At 42.9% G+C, this 15196-nt stretch overlaps 1 protein-coding gene across 4 annotated transcripts in view; it reads left to right on the forward strand.

The window, feature by feature from the left end:
* Positions 1 to 218: 218 nt before the first annotated feature.
* cux1b (cut-like homeobox 1b) overlaps positions 219 to 15196 on the forward strand; it is a 167111-nt gene continuing 152133 nt past the window's right edge. For 2 of the 4 annotated variants that reach the window (XM_053673698.1, XM_053673697.1), the window contains exon 1: positions 220 to 398. In XM_053673698.1, the coding sequence (XP_053529673.1) occupies positions 336 to 398 (63 nt within the window). In that variant the 5' untranslated portion in view covers positions 220 to 335. Of the gene's footprint in view, positions 399 to 15196 lie in introns of all 4 variants that reach the window. The other 2 variants (XM_053673696.1, XM_053673699.1) reach the window with 2 other exon arrangements.

Below are 15196 nucleotides of genomic sequence, written 5' to 3' on the forward strand. Positions count from 1 at the left end.
ATTCCCAGCTATTCACAGTGTAAACGTGATCCTGGTGGTGGTGGTGAGGGGAGGAATAAACAACGAAAGAAAGAAAGAGAAAACTCCAGTCCGCGTTTTATGCGTTACAGATATCGCCGGTCGATCACTGAGCTCCGTGGCACCGTTCAATACAGAGTCAGGTTCGCTGTTCGATCAACTCCATTCCGCGCCGCTGTTCGATAAGCGAAGGCCGCGTTCGATTACTCCGCTCCGGGTTTTACGCGCTTCCCGCTCTTTTTTTCCCCCCTTCTCGCGAACTCCGGCCCCTCGCGCTCTCTCTATCAGCCTCTCACTCCGTCTCAATATGTCTCAAGATGGCGGCCAATGCGGGATCGATGTTTCAATATTGGAAGCGCTTTGATTTACAGCAACTGCAGGTTAGCCTTTCTCTCCGCACTTTGCCTTGCTTTCTGAACGCCGTAAGTGCGAGCTCCGGCCCTGGAGCGGTTCTCCGCGGCTCTTTCGGCGCTGTTTATTTATTTTTTTGGACTCGCTCTGGGTTTTTTTTTTCCGGGACCCTCTGGTTCTCGCCATTGATTAAAGCGGCTCTTTCTCGCTGATCGGAAATTGATCCTCTTTGTTCGATTCGCATCGATCCAGAGTCATGGCGCTGCCTCGGGAAGCCGCTCGTTTGAGCTTATAACATATCTGTTTCTTCATTTATTTTAGCGAGCTTCTTCGAGTGATGATATTCACCTGACGCGGCGGCAACTTTATCCGCTCCTGATGCGTGTTTATGATTGTGTTATGGTTGAATTATTTTTCGGGGGTAAATGAAGTGCGCTTGTTGCCCCGGCTGTGTTGGTGGCGCTGTAGTGACACTTATTAGCTGCACGTTGGGCTCCATCCCAAACGGATTCCCACTCCCTGTAATCCGTGCACTACACCCGGCATAAAGTAACTGCCTGTACACCCTACCTAGTGCACTGTATATCAGATTTACAGGTATTTGGGATCAGATTTGGTCGCCAGCTAGCTAGGTCCTGCTTGTCATTCTATTCTAATGGACAACATTTTAGTGAAAGTTTATTTATTTATTAATTATTTTTTTTACACTAAACATAACGTTAACACCATTATCTCGTATACTCGGTGCGTTTATATTTTTTTCTGGAAGGTTTTTAAAAAATATTAAATTGAATAAAAAAAAGAATAAATATTTTAAACGACTCGGCTGTTGATTGAAGAAGCTAGCTCGCTAACGTTAAAACTAGCTAGCTTCCAAGCTAAATTATTTAACGATAACGAATTCATTTCGATATTATTACTTTTATTTTGGTTTGGTAAATTGTATTGTAAATGAGTGAAGTGGAATTGGGAATAAAATAAATAAAGCTTGACGTGTTTGGCACTGTTAGCACGTTAGCTTAGACAATGTCTTCATTCAGGAATAATGTTAGGTTTTATTTAAAAAAAAACAACAACAACAGGATATAATTGTTTTTTAAAATTCGGATGAAATTCGCTGTATTGTGTTGTAAATGTTCACACTAGGGCTTTGGGAAATGTTCTGAGTATTCGCTTTAAACTTTGTGGACGTGTTCGTGGTGTGTGAGTGCTGTGAGTTGAAGTTGTTGATGAATTAAACCCAGTAGCTGTGTGTCGGAACAAACCCACTTCCCTCCACCGAGCAGCTCCAGAACCGGGTTCGGGCAGATGTTTGGAGAAAAGCTGTGGGAAAAGTAGTAGTTTTCTGCCTCTGGATGGTTTTAAAGCTTTCCCCCTGAAAAATCAGTAAAGAGAAACCCTGAGAACTTTTATCCTCCAAAAACACTCCTGATTTTGGGGTTTAAATAAAGTGAATGGTTTGTTTTTATGTGCTCGTGAAATAAAACTTGTAAATATTACCCAAACAATTCATTCAAACTTATCTGTAATATAAATATTTATAATTATACTATATATATATATATATATATATATGAGCCGAATGTAGATTGGGATTTTTTAAAATATATTTTTTTAGACTTGGGATGAAAAGTGTATGTTTTCAATGATAAAGTGTTTATAAATAATATCAAAATGTATACAAGTCTATAAATATTAATTATGAATAAAAAAAAAAGTGGAGGGATGTGGTTTCGTTACGTACCAAAATAAAAAGTATAAAAAAAGATTATTAAATAATGAATTAAATCTTGTGTGTGTGTAAAGAGGAATAATGTATTTATAAATGTATGAACATAAACATTAACTTTATATACTGTACATAAAATAAATGTGTATATAATGCATATTAATTAATTTAGAGCTTGTGCGAACGCAAATCAGCACAATATTATCAGATGCTCTGTCTCTCTCTCCTTCTATCTGTCTGTCTTTCTATCTGTCTGTCTTTCTTGCTCTCCATTTATCTTTATTTCTCTCCCCATTTGTCTCTCTGTCTATCTTTCTCTCTGTCTGTCTCTCTCCCCTGTTCTCTCTACCTGTCTGAATTTCTACTTCTCTCTCTCTCTCTCTCTCTCTCTCTCTCTCTCTCTCTGCATGCGTGTGTGTGTTTGTGTAGGAATAAAAACTTCAGCAGATCTCCGTCTAGCTTTCACACATGTTCACACTCCTCTACACGGCTGCATTAGAAATATCTGCTCTCAAGGTCTTTTTTTTTTTTTTAAAACGTGTCACTTTTCAGTGTTTTCTTTAGTTCCCAGATAATAAAGTGTGTTTTAAAGAGTATTTGTCCTCCTTAAAAACGTATCAAACACGTGAGCCACGTTTCCTTGGTTTGCTCCGCAGCGTGTAAACTCGGTCCCGTGCAGATCGCAGCAGTGATGAGTTGAACAGGTTTAACACGTCGTCTGGGGCTGTTATAATGTAACGTGTGTGTGTGTGTGTGTGTGTTTCCAAACAACAAGAAATGTGCGTATTTCAGTCTGCACGTCGTTGTGGAAAGCTGCATGACATGTCTGAGTGCTGCTGACTGATCCGACCCTAATCCGATTCTGGACAGGTTTTTAACATGTCTGATATCCGACGCCAGTTTAAACGGTGAGTGTTCAAGCTAAACCATCTCCATGTAAACAGGAAGAAACGAGCAAAGTTGGTGTTTTTAAATTTCAAATAGTAGATCAAATCGTGTTTTTTTTTTTTTTCTGGTTGTAATCCGTGTAATTTCTGGGGAAATAGAACGATATGGATGTGAAGAATGACACGTAAATCATCTGAACGAAATAAATCTTTAATCGATTTTATTCCCAGCGGTTTTGAGAACGGACCCTGTATTTATTACGTTCACAAGCTTCAGACTTTATATTTAATGTGTTTTTGGGGTTTTTTTTTTTTTTTTTTCCTCATTGGCTCGGCAGTGTTGATAGAAATGTCCTGAATTACAGTACAGGAATACTCGATAATCGCGTCTCATTTCAGTTGACATACTGTTATTTATTCATTTTATTTAAAAAAAAAAAAATCCTTCAGTTCTGTTTCTGCTCTCTCTCCTTCGTGAGCTTATCCCCTGCACGTGTGTTGTTTATGATCGGGATTTATTTAAGCGCGTCTCGTGTCCTCCTGAAAATTGCGTGAGGAAAAAGTTACGTGAAAGTTTCAGACGCGGATCCGGTCGAAGCCGGTGAATGTACCGTAATCGCACGGCGCTTACCGAAGTCCTGACGGACGTCGAGTCGGGTCGACGTAACCGTCGCATGGATTCAGTTTCTGATTAGGTACGTTCACACACAGCCCAGTAATCCGTTAGTGATCGGATCGATGGCTCGATCGGATCGAAAAGCCTTCATGTAAACGCCTCGTTCGGTCCGATCGAGCTCGAATGAGATTCAGATCAGGTTGAAGTAATCTGAAATAATCCGTGTAAACGCTTCAATCGGGATTATTTCCTCAACCTGCTTCAAAAAAATACCATGCACTGCGGTTTTATAGAAGTTTTGTTCGGGATATAAATGTAAACGTAGCGCACGATTAAACGAGTATTTGAAACGGATCGCGACGTTTTTAGGGTCCGTGTAAACGGTATCGCAGTCGCGCGTGTAAACGTGGCTAATGATGTCACGCTTTGGATTGATTAGCACTTGGGGAAATGCTCGAGAACAGACTCTTGGATTTGGAGCACTATTAACAACCGAACAAACTTTTAACAATTATTACTATCGTTATTGATTTGATATTGATTTATTTTCCTATACGAGCACACCCCGAAGTGTGTTATTCCCTGCATATTGTCCAGCTCTACACCGTGATCTAGTGGGGAAAATCTCATATTTAAGACCATAAAGTGTTCCTGAAGGATCGGCACGTCGTCCGCCACCGTCCCCTTCGGTTCCGTGTGCTTTACAGTATCCCTGCAATCAATCTCGCGCTTTCTACTTTTCATTCTTTTCACTTAACCGGGGCAAATTTGTTTCCAATCATGCTTTCGGAGACGGCCCGCCAACACGCAGCCACGTCATGAAATATGCATGGCGCGCGTTTGCCCCTCGGTAATTATTGCGAAGGCCTATCAAAAGCTATTAGCCGAGACAGTGAATCTCAGGCCGGCGGGTACGTCTGGAGGATAGGAACCAGCCGGAGCTGAACACTCGCTGTCTATTATTGATGACAACTTATTTACTTTGCCTCCCACAGAATGGCTGTTGGAGGGCTGCCATTTGAGCAGAATCCTGAACCACAGTGTGGAGTACTCTGTCTTGTCATGTCATTTTATAATCCTGTTCTCTCTCTCTCTCTCTCTCTCTCTCTCTCTCTCTCTCTCTCTCTCTCTGGCTGCTTTATGATCAATCTTAAAAAACAGAGACGTCCACTCGTGCTGTCAGACTCTGGATTAGATATTATTCTGTATTATTGTTCTTATTATTTTTTTTTATAATAATGCAGTTGGATTAAAAGGCTCTACTGAAGCATCTTAGGAAGCCATTTTAGGGATGGTTTGTGGAGATAAATTTTTCCAGAACCTCTCATCGCGTCACGAACGTATTGTCGAATGTATGTCTGAGCTTCAGAAATCTAAAGGCTGCCAAATCCAATCTCTGAGCATACAAGAGCAAAAATCTGATACTGTGTTTATTTTCCTGACTACTATTTGGATAACGAGTCAGTGAGTCAGATTTCAGCTTCCTGGTTCGAAGTTGAAACGTAACGGGGGATTTCTTTATATCTTTTCGGAAAAGAAAAATGAACGCATCGTCGTATGTGGTTAAAGTTATCAGTTTGTTTTCATCAGTAACCGTCACGTAGTTTAACGTCTGTCATGTCGGCAAGAAAACGTATTCTCTACCAAATGTCTTCAAAATGGCTTCCGTAGACACGTTAAGGAGTCAGTCGCTCTGAATCGATAAGGTGTACGTGGTACCTCGGCGTATATACGACGGCGCTCCCATCTGTAGGGTTTTACGCAGAGATCGCTTTATCCCGTCAGAACCGATCGTAATTACGGCAGGCGTCGTGCGGCAACGTTACTTAACAGACGTGCGTCTGGAAATCGTATCCTGTTGGGATCAGTGCTTTAGAATGCTCGTGCTCGTTCTAGAAAGAACGCTCTTTTTAAAAAAAAAAAAAAAAAAAAAAAAAGGTTTCAATTAGAACCTGATGCGGGTTCTAATTGGGAGCAACCTTTTTTAAGTTGCACAAAGAACCTTTTACTCTCAAGTTCTTTTCGAGAACCATCTATTTACCCAGAAATGGTTCTTCACAGCTGTGCCACAAGGAACCATGTTAACATAAGCTCTCTTTAAAAAATAAATAAACCCTTAGTTTTGTAGTTTTAAGGAACCAAAGTAAGATTCTTAAGAGTGATGCCTGGAGAACCTTTTCCAGTCCGACATAGAACCTTAGAGGGTTCACTTTTAACCTGTTACGGGACGACACCTTGTAGAACCAATACTCTGCTCTGAAGAACCTATAAACAAAAAAACAAAACAAAAAAATAGGAACGTCTTTACTCGGCAAAGAACCATATAGCTCAACTCAAGAACCCTATACGATGAAAGATGGTTCCTGACAAGAACAGAGCACACAGTGCTGTAAAGAACCACTGAGGAGCCTTTGTTTTTTAGCGTGAAGGTAAGTAAGTGAGTAGGTGCTGAGATCGTTGGTTTTCGTTTTCTGTATGTTTTTATTAGCTGAAAAGAATAATAATAATAATAATAATAATAATAATATGAAGAAAGGTCACAGCGTAAGGTTGAAGTAGGTTCCCAGTGGAAATGCTAATTCACTGAAGGCGAAAGGACGCAAGATGTTTTTCACTGAACCTCAATTGCACCCTGATTCATTGAACCAATAGCAAACGAGCGGGGCGGGACCGAGAGCACGCCGCCGTCTCATCCACCAATGAGAGAAGTCCTGTTTTTGTTTCTCTTTGCAAGCTGGGATTTTTAATTGTTTCTTTTTAAATACAGAATGTGTGTGATGATAAAAGGTAATATAGATTAAAAGTTTTAAAAAAAAACAACAACTAAATATCAAAATCGGATGTTTTATTCAGCACTGAAACAGCCAGCTTTTGGTTTGCGATTCGAGACGCTTTCTGGTCACGTCCAGACCCACCAGGCTGCCGGCGTAGCTGCTGCGCTAGACGTCACTCGAGGTCGCCGAGGTCACGCGGAGTTTCTCAGATGTGGCGACTTCATTTCGGCTCCCTTCATCTGAGAGCCGTCGGGGCCCGGCGTCTCTGCACTCCGCCGCACTTTGATGGAGCTGCAAATAAAGCAGCTGTCTGTATAAAGGCTTTTCTCTTCACCGCTCTTTCAGTTCAATCCCGGAACACAAAGCTTCTGTTCCAGCCCCCAACCGAAGCGTTCTCATTCTTACAGCCAGGTCCGATTTGTCCGACGCATCCGAGTCGCTCCGTACGCGGCGTTCCGACGGGCGATTCGTACCCTGAGACAAATACTCAGACTCTTCCATCGGGGATCGTCTGCTTCAGCTGGCGGAACGGCTGAGGTTTATGAGCCATGTTTAAATGCTTTATAATCTGCAGAGCCATTGATTGTGCACAGATGGGCTTGATTTGTAGGATTTATAGGATATTCTCTTTCCCCCTTTAGTGTTGTTATTTTTTTTTTTGGATATTTGTAGTGAACACACAGTTTCCATGTGAAAATGTCAGCAGATTTATCTGCTCTGGATCTCTGTTTAAAAAAAAAAAGGACGTTTGGCAGATGGTTCCTTTCAAGCCATGTCACTTGTTTACATCTTTGTAGTCTTGCTAGCAATCAAAAATTGATTGTAGAAATTCAGTTTGGGGATTTTTTTTATCCATCTGTTAACACTATAGACAACAATATGATCCTATTTATATGACAAAAATATTACTTTTGTCAATTTTGGGGAAAAATTCCCAAACTTTTATTTATTTTTTGATGACTCATCCTGTACTAGCGTTGTGTTCGTCCACTTAAATGCTCTCTACAGCGGATGAGTCCCGCCCTCAGGAGGCGTGTCTTCCTGAACACTCTTCCCTTTTTCAGTCCTTAGCTATAGACACCTTACCAACAAAATCCTGAACGGAAAAAAAAAAAACGAGACGCCCTACGGATTCTCGAGCACAGCGAGGACTAGGAGTGTGTCTCAATCAGCTCCCTCGCTCCCTAGGTGGTGAACCGGTATATGGTGTACTCGAGCTCGGACACTGGTAAGGACCCTGGCTCACTACACGTTGGGACACCGAAGAAATGACTAGATACTCGCATCGTAAAACGTCACCGCTGGTATTTTCAGCAACGGGCAGGACCGATATGTTTCTGACATTATACTTCATGTAAATTTGTTCGCTTAATCAGACACGTTTCTATCATGATACTTCAAGCAGGATCGTAGGCTAGCTAGTGGGTTTTTTTGGAAAGTCGTTAGACCCAAACGCCAAATAAAGTGAAAGATCACTAACGTAAGTAATCATTTGAGAACCGCAACAACGATAACAAACTACTTACGTTAGTAGACGAAGTTAGCCGAGAGTTCGTCCGCCATTTAAAAAAAATTTTTTTCGAGCTGAGAGGCTATGGAAAATATGATGTCATTTCCAGTAATGGAACACAGTGAGCATCGATGCTACCTGTTTTTTCGCGGTGCACTGAACGTTCCAGTGCGCTGGAAGGATTTTACGGTCGAAACAACCCTTAAAATGGCCGACTCCCCGATCCCAGATCCAGCGCCATTTTGGGTCAAAGTCTATATTTAAAGTATTAGAACCATTACAATAAGCTTGCCGTAAATAAAAGCTAATTGTGTTTGCGCTGGCACCCATTTCAGGCGCCTGCAAGAGCGCTGACTGTTCAAGTGTTATTTTTAACCGCTAATGAAGGCACTTGAAGTGTATCGTGGGTGCAGGCGGTGGAGAGAGTCGCTCGGTCGACATCCCGATTTCCAAAACGCACCAGCTTGAAGAAGAAGTGCAGTGTCTCCGACGTGATAAATAGGTTCTTTAAGTGGATGAAAGAAGGACTAATGGGCTCTAAAGGTTGATAAATGGCACTTCCTGTCTAAGCTTGTCTTTGATGGTTTTTATAAAATAAAAGTAAATTTCCTTAAAAACTGCAAGTGCTGCGTTCTCCGCGCAATCGCAGGTTTTTCAAGCAGCGAGTGTAAATAGATCGAGGATGTGTTAAGAACTCGAGCTTAGTTTCCTGTGTTGAAAGGCCATGTGATCCCAGACAAACAAACCAATCATGACTTTGTTATACAACACCGTAGCGATATTCATATCAGTGAAAAAGTATTCGTTCACTTAGGGCAGATATGCTATCTCGAGCGTTCAGGCTGCACCTTGGCCAGTCTGCGGTCATCCCCAAGAGGACGGGGGTTATATTTATGAGCTTGAGTTTTAGCAGGCTGATGATATTTTTGTCCCTCTGTTGCTACACAGCGTGCGGTTCTGACGGGGTTGCGTCATGCGTCTCGCACTCTATCTCAGCACTGCATAATGCTCAAAAAGAGACTTGTATTCCCCTAGCAATTTGGTCACGTCTAAATATATTCCATGTTTTTGTGTATATTCAGTCTCGAGCTTGTGTGTGTTGCGGCTTTTGTGTAAAGACTCGAGAATTTAAAAGTAAGCTGCTTGTCTCAATTCGCAGTGAGCCAGTGCGGGATTCTGTCTCCGATACCACACTCGTTTATACGTAGTCGTAAACGTACAAATATCCGATACCGTGCGATACGGCGTCACGTAAGCTTAGTGAATGTATTGTTGCGTGTTGTAATAAGATGTCAGGGTATAACAGCGATCTTGGGCGTTTTTCACAGTTAGAAGAAGAAGAAGCCTTTAGTCGTCACGTGTAGGTTATAGCACAGTGAGATGTTTTTTTTTTCTCTCGCATGTCCCGGCTTGTTGGGTAGCAGGGGTCAGAGCGCGGCATCATCTATGATACGGTATCCTTGGAGCAGAGAGGGTTAGGGGCCTTGCTCAAGGGGCCAACAGTGGCTGCTTGGTGGTACTGGAGCTTGAACTGCCCCATTCCCAGCCTCTGCCACTGCCACATTCCCAGCCACTGCTCCATTCCCAGCCCCCGCCACTTCCCCTACCACTGCCCCATTCCCTGCCCCTGGCACTGCCCCATTCCCAGCCCCTGCCACTGCTCCATTCCCAGCCCCCGCCACTTCCCCTACCACTGCCCCATTCCCTGCCCCTGGCACTGCCCCATTCCCAGCCCCTACCACTGCCCCTGGCACTGCAACATTCCCAGCCCCCACCACTGCCCCAGTTAATGATGGCAATCCAAACCGACTGCAGTCTTTGCTCTCTGAAAATACTTCCTCCTCTCAATAGGAGTAACTTCAGTTGTCTTCCAACAATACAAGTAACCTGATAAAACATGTTCTGCTGTTTAAACATTATCTTTAATAGAGAGCGTGTAGATTTGCAAAGAATGTTCTGTGACGAAAGTGTTCCTTGATTGGCTTACTGCTACTAGCATAATCATTTCAGTATCAGGATCTGAGTAGCAAAGAAAAAAGTGCTCGTGATCTAATAAGGGATCGTTTCTACCAAAGTGAGAATTGCACTCGCACGGTGGATAACTCCTACAAGCTTGTTAAGATTCTCCAAAAGAAAATAGACCGCATATCTGAAAAATAGTCTGCACGCTTTATATCCACTTCAGGTCTATTTATTGTCAGTTTTATTTAGCCTGGTGCATCCCTCGAGCCTCCTTGAAGTGATGCATAGACGTTCCATTGACTCATTGGATCCATTGAGTGCATCTGTCCCCATAGCGATGGCAGACATTTGGAGCGTGTTGGCCTTATTTCCTCACCCCCTCCCCCCCCTTCTGTTTTTTTTTCTCTTCCTTCCTTTTTCTCCCCTCTTCTTTTCTGTTCCCCTGCTTCTCTCTGCGGCGTCCAAACACCTGAGGCTGAGTCATCCCGTTCTAAATGCAGGGGGAGTCATCAAGTGGATGAATAAACCGGCTGCCTCGTCTCAGACTTTACCTAAATATAGAATAGTCTCGAGTGCACAAACCCGTCCTGACATTTTGTCTGAGCTCTCAGCCACCTCCGTTCCTTTTTGTACTCGGCTGACTCGTAGGTTTTAAGCAGTGGAGGTCTTGTGGACAGGTTAATAAGTCCACGTGGAACGCGTATCTGCTTAACTCAGCTTAGCGTTGCCCAGTTGAGGTTACTCCGGGGGTGGTCTCGGGCGTCGTTACGTTTCCGAGGTGTCCGTTCCATAATGGTGGACGAATCATAAATCCATTAGCTAGTCCGAGTGAAAAAATGCTTGCCGGGTATTCGTTGCCTGGAAACCTAACGGACTCGACTGAGTAGTGGTAGCTATGTAACGTCAGCAAGTATATCAAGCTAGTCAGCACGAGTAAACACGAGTTGTGTTCGCGACCTTAACAAACACTCAACCAATCATTGACCGACGTTTTGGCTATTCTTGTTCTGTTCTTCTCCTTACATCGTGCCTGAAATCTACAGGTGTCTTGATATGCACTGCACCTTTGTTTGTTTTTTCGGTTTTATTAGCTTTTCCACATCCTAATTCTACAAATATCGTCTGCCTGACAGGCATTCTAATCAATCCAGCTAGTCAAAGCAGTTGTAAGGTTCAGTATATACGTTGTTTATACCTTAAAACTTGTATATACGTTAAAAATGACTACAATTCTTAGCGTGCGCTGATTGTTGTTCGCTAACTTTAACTAGTTATTGGTGTTGTGTTCATTTGGAACTTAAAAGAACTAGCTAGCTAGCTGAATTAGCTCGACTACGTACGAAATTGAAACTTTGTGAAAGTCAGTAAAGAGTAGGGTTTTTGTTTCTTTCGTCCTCCGGTTGTCGAACCTACTTTTAGTTCGGACACGAAGTTTGTTAACGTCGTCCTTTTTGCGAGGTACTGAAAGAAATGCCGAGCTTTCATTTGACAGGAAGCACATTTGCTAACAGGATCTTTTATTATGAAGCAGCAGCTGCGCTGGTTCGAGTGTCTGAGGAAGAACGGGTTCTGTGCCGGCAGCCAGAAAGTTCAACTCCCAGCAGTTTTCCGAGAGCTGTGAACAAGCACCTTAACCCTCAGCTGTTCAGCTGTATCGCCGGATCGTATTCTGCTTTCCTTATAAGACGTTTTGCTTAACACCGACTGCCAAGTTTTGACGTATCCTTCAGCTCCCCCCCACCCCTGTCCATCCGTCCACCCGTCTCTTTATTTTACCGCTCTGCTTTGTGTTCTGACCACCCCAAGCGGGTCACACTCTGCTGAGCAATGTTGGCCCAATTACCAGGCTTTGTGCTTCAGCCAACAGGTTTGTGAAAACACTTACTCCAAGCACTCCGAAGTGGCGGAGGTCAGGTTTTTTTTTTTCTTCTTTCCTGAGCTCTCCGCTTTCTCCTCTCTCTTCAGTACATTTCCTCTTCTAATAGGTGTGTAAGTCGAGTCAGCTGTTACAGGTGACTGGGTCGTTCGGAACTTTTTTCCCCCCCGTTTCATTAAAACCAGCTTTTCTTTTCTTTCTCTCCTGGGCGAAACGTTTGAGTTTGTTGTTTTGCCGTCAGCGGCGGGTTTGTTTTGGCGGCATGGAGGCGTTAATTTGAAGCTGGCTCTCTCGTAAAGAAATCAAAGTCAGGGCCGATCGGCGCTGGCCGACATTTTTGCGGCCTTGTCGGGGTGCGTTTTTGTTGAAGAGAATAGCAAATGACACGCAGAAGCGATGTGTGCTTTTCCTGCTTCTGTGCAGCTGTTGCAACATCTGGAAGTAGTTGAGGGGAGAAAATGCTTGAAAATACATTTGGAGCTACAAGTGGAAAACTGTTCCAACAGACCCCCCCCCGCACCCCTCCAAACTCCACCGTTTCCCCACCCCCCTACCCCTCTCCTTCTCCTTTTCCGTTCCCTCTCAAAACACATAGGTCTAAATTAAGTCAGGACCTCGGTCTCGTCAGCCTCCAGCCTGCAGCGTCGGTGCTCAGGTATTGAATTATGATCCCGATGTCTGGTAATAGTTTACACGGTGAATTAGAGCGCCGGCTCTCCTTCGGGTCCGACTGCCTGAATAAGATAACATGTGACCTGTAAGGTGTATTCAGCACGCTGGAATCCAGCGGTTAGTTACTCGAACATGTTTTTATTCACCCTGTAAAAGCAGAGAATGTCATCAGACACCGAGATCGTTCCGTTTCATTCTCCTGCAGTTAGTACCACGGTAGGTTTTGAGTTGCCATGTGAAGCCTAGAAGTGTAACTCTACAAAACCTTCTGAAACGTATGAACGTTATAGTTTGGTAATGTGATGTATTTATCGGTTCTGTTTGGATGCCTTCCTTCATTATTTATGCAGTGTTTTCAAAAGACAAATCAAGGATGGGCGTTTCAGTAACTTGTGCGTCCGAGACTCTTAAAAGTAGGTTAATCAAATGGAGAAAGATAAACCCGTACTTCGTATGGACTTCAGCATAAACAAACGTTTTCATTTGCTATGTAGCTGTGCTAATACGTATATGACTACTCGAATTGGCGAAATTGCAATTGCACGAAATTCTTTCACGGTGATGTTTGTTGGTAAACGAGACCGACACGCCTGAATCGAAGACGGTGCGGGATTGTGGGAATGCAGATCGAAATAAAGTCGGAAAGTTGTTCGATACAAACAAGACATCATCTGTGTGAAGGTGCGAACCGTATTGAGAGAAACATGCTAGGAAAACAAAATAATGTTTTTAGTCACGATGCGAGGGCAAAACACGACAGTTCGTAACTGAAACGTTTCCCTAAGACTTAAGCTACGTTGAACACTTTATCAGGAGAGGATAAAGATACACATAGACCACACTCCAAGAATTCATATTCTTATTCCTTTGCTTGTATCTGCATTAATGCACTTAAATAATGGACTAGCTCACCATACGTTGTTGTTGTTGTTGATTTTGTTAATATACATTAGTTACCACTGTTTAGCCTAGTTAATAATAGTTTCCAGGCAACGGAAACGTGAGACTTTGGCAGCACGCTGGAGCGTTTACCGACCTGCTGGGCTCGCTAATAAATTTATGACTTGCCCACCCTGGAGGTATTAAAGTTTAAGATGGAGTGTGGATTTGACTGAAAGGGAAACGGTGAGCTCAAGGTGAAGAGGGTATTGAAACCGAGAGCACGTGGATCTGTCGATCTGCATCTGTTTAGATGTTTCCTGTTAAATACAGTACCGACTTCCTCCCCACCCTACTCCCGCGCCCCTCCTCGAAAAAACCAACGTACTGCCTCGCAACTACCGAGGTGTTTCCGTGACCGAGAAGACACCCCGGTCTTATCGTCTCTCAGCTGTATTAATGTCCCTCGGACGCCCGGCGGAGAGGATGAGAGCTTTTCTCTCTTTCCTTCGCTTCACCCAGAGAAATTAAAAAATAAAACGCATTAGTGCTCTCTACCTAAATGTCCACTCTTCATTTCTGAGTGAATGAGGCCAAGGCCATCTCTTGTGTTTTTTTTTTTTTTTTCTTTTTCTGTCTGCATTTGGTGTGTTTTTTTTTTTTCTTCCTCTTCTCCCGTCTCCCCCGCCTCTTTCCGGGCCTCATTCTTAATTCAGTGTGGGGAATAAGAGTGTGCAGTGTGCTCTTATTGATTTGTGTTTTAAAAGCGAGTCTGTGGGGGCGTTAAATGTTTTAGGGGGCGGAAGGCTGCTTTATTGGGTGGCTTTCACTCGCACGTCATGTTTAATTAGAGCGTCGCAGCCTGTTGGAGTACTGACTGTCTGGAAACAGTGCAAGATGGCAGCGGGTGGAGAGAGATTCCCTCCCCTGGTCAGGCTGGTGAAGTGCCAGTTTGCTGGTTAGACTGGGATTTAGGGTTTGTTCCTTTTGGTACATCACTGGTTCTCGGGCAGTAATGGGATTTGAACTCTCAACCTTCCGGTCAGCTACCTGAACCGTTCCCTTGGGCAGTTGTAACTCTTGTGATTTTATTATTATTATTATTATTATTTTAAATCTGGGGAACACTGCTGGTGCGGTTGGAATACAGACTGAATGTCCTTGCAGGACACCATACACACACACACATACACATATCTCAGGGCAGTTTAGTGTAGCCAAACAGCAGTCAGAGGATCAGCATGTTTTTGGGATGTGGGAGGAAACCGGAGAACCCTGAGGAAACCCAAATGGACACACAGGGCTGGGCGATGTTTTATAATATTGTGATAAATCACCATACGCTTCTTTTTGTTCGGTAAATATTTTATTAATTAAAAAAACACATTTTATTATTTATTTATCTATTTATTTCTCCAATCTGGTTGGAAGCAGTAAAAGATTTTACAGATAATATTTACAGATTTTATTAAAAAAAAAAAAATTTCTCTTTCAGTTTTAAAAATGATATATTTGGTAATGTTATTTCTTAAATGTAAAAAAAAGTCAAATAATAATCGTAATAAAACTAAGACTATTAATAATAGTAATACAAATAATATATTTTTACTTTTCAAATAAAAAATATAACATTTGGTTATTATTGCTATTATTCATAGTAATAATAGTAGTAGCAATAATAATCGATTATTTATAATAACACAACCCTACTGATTTGCTGGCATTTGAGAATTGAACTGTATGTGTTTGTTTGTGTGTGGTCACATGACTGCCGTCCCATGCCGAGACGCACTGTCTCCTCGGCATCCGTGTCTACCCCGAGTCACGTTTGCACAAGGCCGAGTGAAGACTCTCAGCGCAGTGACAGCAGCCGGTCCCTTCCCGTCCCCGCCAGGTCCCGCTACTACTCCGGCCAAGCCAGC

This window comes from Ictalurus punctatus, chromosome 20 (assembly GCF_001660625.3).
Source record: "Ictalurus punctatus breed USDA103 chromosome 20, Coco_2.0, whole genome shotgun sequence".
NCBI classification, from domain to species: Eukaryota; Metazoa; Chordata; class Actinopteri; order Siluriformes; family Ictaluridae; genus Ictalurus; species Ictalurus punctatus.